At 43.3% G+C, this 10,721-nt stretch overlaps 1 protein-coding gene, 1 long non-coding RNA gene and 1 pseudogene across 6 annotated transcripts in view; 1 reads left to right on the top strand and 2 right to left on the bottom strand.

Moving 5' to 3' along the window:
* Positions 1–7,278, bottom strand: part of LOC105238945 — a 141,681-nt gene extending 134,403 nt beyond the window's left edge. For all 3 annotated transcript variants that reach the window (XR_004623612.1, XR_004623611.1, XR_002143328.2), the window contains exons 1-2: positions 7,109–7,278; positions 4,430–4,566 (exon numbers count right to left, since the gene is read on the bottom strand). This is a non-coding gene — a long non-coding RNA (uncharacterized LOC105238945). The remainder of the gene's footprint in view (positions 1–4,429; positions 4,567–7,108) is intronic.
* On the bottom strand, positions 2,821–2,920 carry LOC117801261 (annotated as a pseudogene).
* Positions 6,474–10,721, top strand: part of ACADL (acyl-CoA dehydrogenase long chain) — a 42,355-nt gene continuing 38,107 nt past the window's right edge. The window contains exon 1 of one of the 3 annotated variants that reach the window (XM_034655106.1): positions 6,474–6,721. In XM_034655106.1, coding sequence (XP_034510997.1) covers positions 6,645–6,721 — 77 coding nt within the window. In that variant the 5' untranslated portion in view covers positions 6,474–6,644. The remainder of the gene's footprint in view (positions 6,722–10,721) is intronic. The other 2 variants (XM_034655105.1, XM_019802911.2) reach the window with 2 other exon arrangements.

Genomic DNA, 10,721 nt, shown 5'->3' with positions numbered 1-10,721 from the left:
GAGAAACAAATAAACAAATCAAAAAATGGGCAGAAGATATGAACAGACACTTTTCCCATGAAGACATACAAGTGGCTAACAAACACATGAAAAAACGTTCAAAATCATTAGCCATCAGGGAAATTCAAATCAAAACCACACCGAGATACCACCCTACGCCAGTTAGAATGGCAAAAATAGACAAGGCAAGAAACAACAATTGTTGGAGAGGATGTGGAGAAAGGGGATCCCTCCTACATTGTTGGTGGGAATGCAAGTTGGTACAGCCACTCTGGAAAACAGTGTGGAGGTCCCTTAAAAAGTTAAAAATTGAACTACCCTATGACCCAGCCATTGCACTACTGGGTGTTTACCCCAAAGATACAGACGTAGTGAAGAGAAGGGCCATATGCACCCCAATGTTCATAGCTGCATTGTCCACAATAGCTAAATCGTGGAAGGAGCCGAGATGCCCTTCAACAGATGACTGGATTAAGAAGCTGTGGTCCATATATACAATGGAATATTACTCAGCTATCAGAAAGAACGAGTTCTCAACATTTGCTGCAACATGGACGGCACTGGAGGAGATAACGCTAAGTGAAATAAGTCAAGCAGAGAAAGACAATTATCATATGATTTGTTCATCTATGGAACATAAGAACTAGATGATCGGTAGGAGAAGAAAGGGATAAAGAAAGGGGTGGTAATCAGAAGGGGGAGTGAAGCATGAGAGACTATGGATTCTGGGAAACAAACTGAGGACCTCAGAGGGGAGGGGGGTGGGGGAATGGGATAGGCTGGTGATGGGTAGAAAGGAGGGCACGTATTGCATGGTGCACTGGGTGTTATACGCAACTAATGAATCATCGAACTTTATATCGGAAACCGGGGATGTACTGTATGGTGACTAACATAATATAATAAAAAATCATTAAAAATAAATAAATAAGTAAATAAATAAATAAATAAATAAATAAATTTGCAACTCAAGCAGAAAAAAAAAAGAATTATCATACAAAAGGAGCTGTGCCAGGTGAAAGAGTATTAGGCAGACAAGATAACAAAATATTCTTCATTCGACTTGTCAAAAGTTCAGAAATAGCCGCAAGCAAAACCAGTGAATCACTTAAGTAATTAGTGAAAGTTTCTTCTGCACACACGAAAAACAGTTCACAAATGGGAAGGACTCGAACCAAAAGATAGAATGAGGCTCAGGGGTATATCGTTATAAACCAGCTTAACAGTAGACCCCACTGATCCAGTGTCACTTTCCACAGTTTCAGTTGCCTGTGGTCATCTCCCAAGTCCAGAATGAGACCCTTCTCCTTCAGACATTTCCTCAGAAGGTCAAGGTAGCTTAACTCTACATCACAATCCCTCCTGTAATTCTACTTCACCTGATCTCATGACACAGGAATTTTAGCATCTCATATTATCACAAGAAGAAAAGTGAGTACAGTACAATAAGATCTTTCGAGAGATCACATTCACATAACTTTTTTATAGTATATTATTATAACTACTCTATTACTGTTGGTAATCCGCTATGCCTAATTCATAAATTAAGCTTTATCATAGTGAAAGAGGACTTCAACTGCCTGCATTTTGACCTCAAACTTTCTAGTTGGGTTCTTCTTTTCACCTTGTCTCTAGGCTCAGGCGGAAGACCCTGGGAGCAAAGCATCTCCTGATGGGAATCCAAACTACCCCCTCAAACAATAAGGACTGCCCTGAGCCGGTAAGACCCCACCTGTGATTGACTCTAAGAAAATGATCGTTTGACTTAACACTGCTACCTGCAAGTACCCACCCTCCTTTGCCCCACATTTTCCTTATATAAACCTGGAAGTATTTTCAGCATTTTGGAGACAGTCTTTAAGATGTTAGTCGGCTGTCTTTCTGGTGTGGGCCTTACTAAATAAATTACTTTCTTGTTTCACCACCACTAGTTTCTCTGACTTTGAATGTTGTCAGCAGTGAGTGGCTGAACCGGTTCTGTTTGGGTATATATAGGTCTATATAGGATTTGGTGCTTCCGTGGTTGGGGGCATACATTGGGTGGGGGTGAGGGGTTGGGGCGGTAGGGTCTTGGAATCCTCAGCAGATAAGGGGGTGGAGACAACTGTATCACCGTACAGTGATACAGGAAGCCAGTGATTATTCTTCACAGTGATTATTTATTAGTTATAATATTAAAACTTTCTTAAATGAGAGGGAACTGGTCTTCATATCAACCTTGGGGAAATAGTTCAAGGTTTGCCAGTGATTTCCAGAGATACAAGGAAGAGATGACCCAGATAAGTTAGTCTTGCAAAATAAGCTAAATTCAGTGATGCAGAAATGTTGGAGTTTGGAGCCAATAGCACAGTTGTTATTGTGCTAGAATTCAGAAAGAATTCTTGAGATGTCTTCAGTGCAAAAAAGATGGTTTTCTTAAAGCACAGGAATAGGACCCGTGGGCAGAAAGAGCTGTACTGGGGTTGTGACTGGTGACTGATTATATACTTTCAAACTGGGAGGGGGTTAGGGCTAGCAGAGTCCTAAGGAATTTTGGAAACAAGGTTTCCAGGACCTTGAGGGGGCTAGCTATTATTAGGAAAAGGTCATTTATTGCTGTTTAGTAAACCCTCAGTCAGGAGACCCTTCAGATGAATATCAGTGGGCCATATGCTTGGAGGATGATTGCTCACATGTATCTTGGGGGGTAGAGATAAAGGAAGTTTCCAAAGGAATTTTTAATATGTTAAAGAAGACTTATGGGATCCTGGAGGGTTGGGATAATGGTAAGCTAAGACTGCCTTTTGCCCTGAGCAAAGTTTTTGTTTAGTTTAGTTTTGTTTTTTTATGGAATGCTTCACAAATTTGTGTGTCATCCTTGCACAGAGGCCGCACTCATCTCTGTATTGTTCCAATTTTAGCAAATGGGCTGAGGAAGCGAGCAATGCGCTCAGCAAAATATTAACATTGGGGCAGCTGAACTCCCAGAGGAAGGTCACTCACACCTGTTTCAAGGACTTGTCAATGGGCTGGAGGCAGTATGGAAATTTAATCTTTTTCTTTTTCTTTTATTTCCCACATCATTCAGCTTTGTGACTGAATTGGTTTTGTCTGCTCAGGCCATTTGCAGGCACATGCCCATTTTTTATTTTATCAGATTTAATTGTAATGAAAGGATATATTAGGATATTTGTTGAAAGTAGAATATGGATGGTAGATTATTTAAGAATTTTTTTAAAGATTTTATTTATTTATTTGAGAGAGAGGGAGAGGCAGGGGCAGAAGGAGGGGGAGGGGGGCAGAGGGAGAGGGAGAAGCAGACTCCCCACTGAGCAGGGAGCCCGATGTGGGGTCCCTATTTATTATTTTTTAAAGTAAACTCTACTCCCAACGTGAGGCTTGACCTCACAACCCCAAGATTGAGTCGCGCTCTATCGACTGAGCCAGCCAGGTGCCTCAAATCCTGATATAACATTCTTAAATAGGGGCTCCTGGGTGGTTCAGTCCATTAAGCATCTGCCTTCAGCTCAGGTCATGATCCCAGGGTCCTGGGATCAAACCCCACATCGGGATCCCTGCTCAATGGGGAATCTGCTTCTCTCTCTACAGCTCCCCCTGTTTGTGCTCTCTCACTCTCTCTCAAATAAATAAATACAATCTTTAAAAATAAATAAATAAATAGAATATTACATCAGGGTTAAATTTCTACTTTGGATAACTGTGCTATAGTTATTAAAAGAATTCCTTCGCTCTTAGGAAATCTACACTAGAAGTGAAGGGGCATGATATATCCAATTTATCCTCAAATGACTCCGAAAAGAATACATATATGTGGCAAATGGGGCAAAATGTTAACAATTGGAGAATTCGAGTAAAGGCCACATGGGAGTTAATTGTACTATATTTGCAACTTTTTTGTGACTTCAAAGCTATTTCTGAATAAAAAGCTAAAGCAATTTTGATGAAAAATTAATAAGATGACCAAAGTGCTCAAAGAAATTTAATTTGGAAAAAATGTAAAAAAAGAAAGACACTTCCTCTAAAAGTAGGAGTCTTGGGGTTTCTTACACTGTTGTATTTCCTAGGGATTTTGGCAATAATTCTAAAAGTAGGGAAATCTTGACTTTGTCATCTACACAGTCACCCCTGGTCCTGCTCAGAGACTAGAAACATAGCCAGGCATATGATTGGTGCCACAAAGAACTGCTTGCTTCAGATAGCTCCCCCACAGTTCTGCCCTGGCACCGCTAATTCCTCTTGATAGGTAAATGAATTTTTATCTTTTTCAAATCGTCTGCATCTGAAATTTCACTATTAGAGCCAATTATTTGAATTAGAAAAAAAAATCTAACTTTTGTCAAATTGATTATCAAAGGCCATTAGTAAAAGTCACCATCACCTGAAAATGTGAGTATGTAAGTGGAGGAGAATAAAAAGAGCTAACACTTACAGAGAGTTGTATGAGAGGCTTCAGCAATGCTGTCCTGGTCCAGGTCACAGATGTGGTCCCGGTGGGGTGGAGGATGCAGAGCTTGCCAAGGCAAGGCTTGAGGACAAGAGGTGGCTCCTCGTCACTAATTGGGCCTCCTGGTCAAGGACATGAAGATATAGTTCTTGGGCTGCCTGGGTGGCTCAGTCAGTGAAGCATCTGCCTTCAGCTCAGGTCATGATTCCATGGTCCTGGGATGGAGCCCCACATCGGGCTCCCTGCTCAGTGGGGAGCCTGCTTCTTGCTCTTCCTCTCCCTCTGCCACTCTACCTCTCTACCCCTGCTTGTGCGCGCGCACGCTCTGTCTCAAATAAATAAATAAAATCTTAAAAAAAAAAAAAAGATAAAGTTCTTGGAGGAGTTCTATTCTTCTCCCTGCCTGTTAAGGAGTCTGAGATCATCAACTTTTTTTTCTGGGTGTAACTCTCTTTAAAGATTAGGCCCGTGCCAAAGGACATCTGCGCTGGCCAGTGGATCGAGTTCAAGGTGTTTGTCACCATCCGGAACAACAACAGCCAAAGCTGGTTCCGGTGTGCTCCAAGGAGACAGCCTCTGCCATGTGTGGGGCCATAGTCCTGGCCCACCTCTCTATAGACACAGGGCAGTGAGGTTACCAGGAGATCAGGATCAGCAACCCCACACCATCCCTTGAAATGTGACAGGTCACTGTGTCTCTGTGCTGGCATGCCTCATCCCTGCCCCCAAAAGCACGGACATCATCTGGGTCCAAGAAGCTGCTGAAGATAACTATTATCGACAACTGCTACACCTAGACCAAAGGTTGCACTGCCGCCTGGAGCAGCTTTGCCAAGGCCACCTTTTATGCCATCTCTAAGATCTACAGCAATCTCACCAAGACATCTCTAGAAAAGGACCCTGTTCACCATGTCTCCCTACCAGTTCACTAGACCTTCTGGTAAAGACCTACAGCAGAGTCTCCGTGTAGAGGATCCAGGCTCCAGCTGTTGCCAGCACACAGTGTTTTTATACAAGAAAATTAAAGTGAATTAATTAAGCCTATAAAAAAAAATCACCCATAAGATGTGTTAACTATACAGAAAGCTGGACCGCATCATCAAATGTTACTGCTGCTGCGGTTATTCTCACACCACACTGAGGCACGCTGAAGTAGTATTCTATTATGACCATTTTTCAGAGGCTCAGCAAGACCATGCAGAAAAAGGTCTCTTATTGCCCCGTACTGGCAAGTAACTCGATGAGCCAACTATCATCTTGAAAAACCAAGTCTGAAGCTAAGAAGTACCCTGGCACAGACTCCTAGTGGTGGCGGTCCTAAGAGCCCCAGGCATCAAGTCTAGAATTTTGGCAAGCCTGCCTGAAGCCCTGTGCTCCCCCTGTCAACTAATATTATTCACAAGCTTCTGTTTGGAATTAACTTCCTTTTTTTAACTTCCCAATATTTTGCATTCAGTTAATGAGTTCTTGATTTCTTTTTTTTTTTTTAAGATTTTATTTATTTATTCAACAGAAAGAGAGACAGCCAGCGAGAAGAGGGAACACAAGCAGGGGGAGTGGAAGAAGCCGGCTCCCAGCAGAGGAGCCTGATGTGGGCTCGATCCCAGAACGCCTGGATCAGGCCCTAAGCCGAAGGCAGACGCTTAACCGCTGTGCCACCCAGGCGCCCCTGAGTTCTTGATTTCTAACGCAAAATCTCGGTTTCAGGCCTTCATACCTGTCCTCAACTATTAGAATGGCCTGAAGGTCCTTCCTGCCTTACCTCCTTAGAATTCCACCCAGCAAACTACTTCAGAGTTCAAAATGCTTCCGAGACTTCCTATCCCCAAAACACCAATTCCATAAATTTGAATAGCTCAGACTATCATTGCGTTGAAATGTAAATTATTAAACAGTATTTGGTAACTGGAGAAAAAAGGGAATGGCAAAACAGGAATTCAAAAACTTGGTTGGCTACGACTCAGAGGGGAGTGTTGCAGCCCGGGGCGACGCTCCACCCGTCCGCCCCGGAGGAGGCAGGCTCGGGAGGTCGCAGCAGTCTCGGTTCAGGCTTCCGGCTCTGCAAAAGCTCGAGGGGCTGTTTTCGCGGGGGATGACCCAGTAGGAGCGTCCCGCGGAGAATCGGCCCGCCGGCGCCAAGCCCGGGAGACTCCGAGGAGTCGCGTCCGTCGCCGCTGCCACCCTAGCCGCCGTCCCAGCCATGGCTGCCCGCTTGTTCCGCAGCTCCCTGCGCTGGTCGGGCTGCCGGGGTACCCGGCTTTCGCGGCCGGCCGCGAGGTGAGCGCCGGCCGAGCTCTAGCTGACCCGCCCGCCCGAGCCGCGGGGCGGTGGCGGGCCGGGGCCTGAGAGGGAACTGCGGGAGATAAGAGGGGGGAGGGACCCCCCGGGGGCACCGAACGCAGCGGCGCGCGAGGGGCGGGGCCGGGCGGTGGGCGCGGGAGACGCCGGGGTAGGGGCTGGGCCTTGTCCTGCGGCGCCGGAAGATGGAATGGGACCCACGTCGAGGAGGGCGCATGCAGGCCTCGGTTGTGTCCCCCGGAGTAGCGGGAAAGCCTAAAGCGGGGTTCGCCAAGGCTCACTCTGGCCCCAGCCCGGCTCGTGAGATTCTAGGTCCCGCCGCGGGGTTGCGGGGGAGGGGCGTCTTACCAGGACTCGGGCGCCTACCTTTGGGCCTAGAACCGTGGCGAAAGGCGGCGGCGTAGTGCCCCAGGCGGTCTCAGGGTTGTGAACCTGGAGGTGGGACTGCCGCCTCGCGGATGTGGAGAACGTGGCTGGCGCCTACGATGAAGCGTACTTTAAAGAGTGCCCCGGAGCAGGCAGCCCGGGACAGCAAAGACCTGACATCCGCCCCATCAGACAAGGGCATTGAGATTTATTTAACAAGTCCTTTAATTAATTAAATCCAGAAAAGTTAATCGTTTCTAAGTGGCTCTGTGATGATGAAGGTAGTGTTTATGAGATAAAAAGCTTTAGATACTGGCTGACACATCAAATCCATTCATCGGGTAAACTGGAAGCATCCAGGATTCACTATTGAAGGAATATGACATGAATTATAAATTAGCTTGTTACAGCATTGGTGGAACTCTCAGATGCTATGGGAGCGGAAAAATACCTGTTCTTTCTGAGGACAGTTGGGAAGACTTTACTGAGGAGGTGACGTGACTTCAGGATGCACATACTTTTCTGAGCTCTTCCCCAGAACTTCGTAAGACTGTGATCCTCAAATTTTTGTTTTCAGGACTCTTCTTCTCTTAAAGTTAGAGGACCCCCAAAGATCTTCGTGTGTGTGTGTGTGCGCGCGCACGCGTGGGTTTTATCTATCCATATTGATATCGATAGATAACTACAAAACAAATTTTACAAATATTTAGTTAATTTAAAGTAACAATAGAGATATGGTAAGTGAAGTAAGGCAGACAGACGGATACTGTATGATCTCATTTATATGTGGAATCTTAAAATAGCAAATGAAAAAAAGAACTCATAGATACGGAGAACACATTGTGGTTGGGGGGCAGGGTGTGGAAATGGGTGAAGGGGGTCAAAAAGTCCAAGTTTTCAGCGCTAAAGTAAGTCATGGGAGTTGAATGTACAGCATGGTGACAGTAGTTAATACTGTATATATATTTCAAATTTGCTAAAGAGAGTAGATCTTAAAGGTGGTCATCACAAGGAAAAAAATTATAAGTATGTGTGGTGATGGATATTAACCAGACTTATTGTGTTGATTATTTCACAATATATACAAATATTGAATCATGTACATCTGAAACTACATGTTATATGTCAATTATATCTCGATAAGTAAAAAGTAACAATAATAAAACCATTACATGTTATTATAAATACCATTTTTGTGAAAAATAGCTTTTTCAAAAGGGAGACATCATTTACATTGGCTTAGTAGAAGACATCCCAATTCTCCTATCTGTTTCTGCATCTATTGGGATAAATTATTTTGGTTGAAGTATAGGAAGAAAATCTCATAATAGAGAATTTTGGAAAAAGGAGGACCCGAGGGACCCTCTGAATAGGTCAGGGACTGTAGTTTTATTATAGCAGGCTTCTTAATGTACAAATGACTCGCTCAGGGAATTTGTTAAAATACAGATTCTGATTCACTAGATATGGGGTGAGGTCCGAGATAGTGTATTTATAACCAGTTCCCAAGTATTGCTGAAGGTGCTGGTGGAGACTGTCTCCCTTTTATAATGTAAATGATTTTTTAAAAAATTAAATAGAGCCTGGCCTCTTAAATTAGTAGAAGTTATTTTTGTTCAGTACAGGTTTCCTAATCTTTGTAAGGAAAAAAAGGACCAATTTATTCAGTAAGTTTCCTTGGCCTTCAAGAAATGGATGTTCCAACATACTGGCTGTCAACTGTTTTGATTTTCTTCCTCATATTCTCTCTTGAACACTTTTGACTGACCTGAAAACCTTTATTCTTCCTGGCACTTCTTTCACTTTCTAGGGTCTTGGTATATTTTACTTAGAAATATTCCAAAGGTTTCTTTAAGGTACCATGGGATATAAAATTTTAAGATAGAGGCAGACTGGAAATATAAATTCCACCCTGTTATTTGCTAATTATGTTGACAGATGATTTAGAGTTTGAGAGCACCAGTTTCCTAGTCTCAGCACATTTTTTTCCTAAGGAAAAATTCAAAGTATGGAAAAGCTCTATGGACAAACGTGTGCATTATAGTTTTATTTCTACTAGCAGGAAATTGGAACCAATCATTTTGTTACAGGATTTCCTTTCCTTTAGTGCTCACCATTCTTGGTCATGCCACTTGTAAGAATGAAGAGGTAGACCAGACCTGCAGAGTGGTGGGCAAGAAAGCAAAGTTTACTGAGCAGTAGTAAAGTTTATTAAGTGATTGTACAAAGGTCCTGAAGAGGGAGGGCACTTCAAGGGGAACTGCGAGGGTTGCAGCCGCTGGAGTTTCTAAGTCTAGGGGGTTTTATGGGCTTGTTGGAGGGCTGCTTTAATCTGATTAAGCCTCCCTGCACCTGTCATCCCATTGGGTTTTTGTCACATGACAAAGGGTGGAGGCCTCCTTTCAGGGCGGTGTAAAATCCTTTTAAGGGTGTAAATTCCTCTTAGGGTGGAAGCCCATTGTCCCTGCCTGCCTTTCTTCCAACTATCCTTCATCAATTTCAATTATGGGATAAAGTAAATTTTGGCCTATTTGATGTAACAGTATAGTGGTATGCAAAATCCCTGTAGGTCCTGGTGCTGTTACCTCCGACTTGATCTACTGTTTTCACTCAGTCCACATTTGGCTTCCTTGCTCTTTCTAGAACACACCAGATACCATCCTGCCTGACACCTTTTGCTTTAAGTGCTTTCTTGTCCTAAGATTCTTCTACTCCAGAAATCTGCTTGGCTGTCACCTTGAGGTGTTTGCTCAAATCTCATTTTTCTAATTTCACCTGCCCTGATTGCACTATTCCATACTGCAGCCATTGTCCCTGCCTTGTCCCAGACACACACTCTGATCCTTGCTCCACTTTTCCATAGAATTTATCACCTTCTCCTTTATTCTGTAATTTGCTTCTTTACTGTGTTATCATTATTCAGTCTCCCTTTCTAGAAATGTGAGCCTGAAAACAAGGATCTTTATTTATTTTGCACACTCTTGTAGCCCAAGGTACCTAACAGTGCCTGCTACATAATAGGTACTCAGAAAGTGTGTGTTGAACAAATGAATGAATGAGCCATTAAAGATAATGATTTGGATGACTGAGTAGTAACCATGAAGGCAAAAGGCAGACTTGAAAGTATTAAAAAAAAAAAATTGTAGTATTACATGTTCACAACCAAAGATTACCATTTAAAAAGTATCTCAAATTATATTAATAAACTGCACTAAAAGTTGGGTATAAAAGATAAACCTAAAGCAAAATGACAGAAAATGCTTATTAAGTGTATTACTTAGCTTTGTGTCATAACAAAATACCATACACTGGGTGGCTAAAACAACAAATTTATATCATAATTCTAAAGACTGGATAATCCAAGATCAAAGTGCTGGCCAGTTCAGTTCCTGGTGAGAGCTCTGTTTCTTGCTTCTGGATGACTGCCTTCTCCCTATGTCCTCACATGGCCTTTCCTTGTTGTGTGCACACAGGGAGAGCCTGAGCTAACTCTTTTCCTCTTATAAGGCCACAAATCCTCTGAGATTAGGACCCCACCCTTGTGACCTCATTTAACTAGTTACCTCCTCAAAGCCCTACTTCCAAATACAATCACAGTGGGAGTCAGAGCTTC

The sequence above is a fragment of the Ailuropoda melanoleuca genome, chromosome 2 (assembly GCF_002007445.2).
Source record: "Ailuropoda melanoleuca isolate Jingjing chromosome 2, ASM200744v2, whole genome shotgun sequence".
NCBI classification, from domain to species: domain Eukaryota; kingdom Metazoa; phylum Chordata; class Mammalia; order Carnivora; family Ursidae; genus Ailuropoda; species Ailuropoda melanoleuca.
The sequence above is the reverse complement of the archived record's forward strand: the minus strand, read 5'-3'. Positions and strand labels throughout refer to the sequence as shown.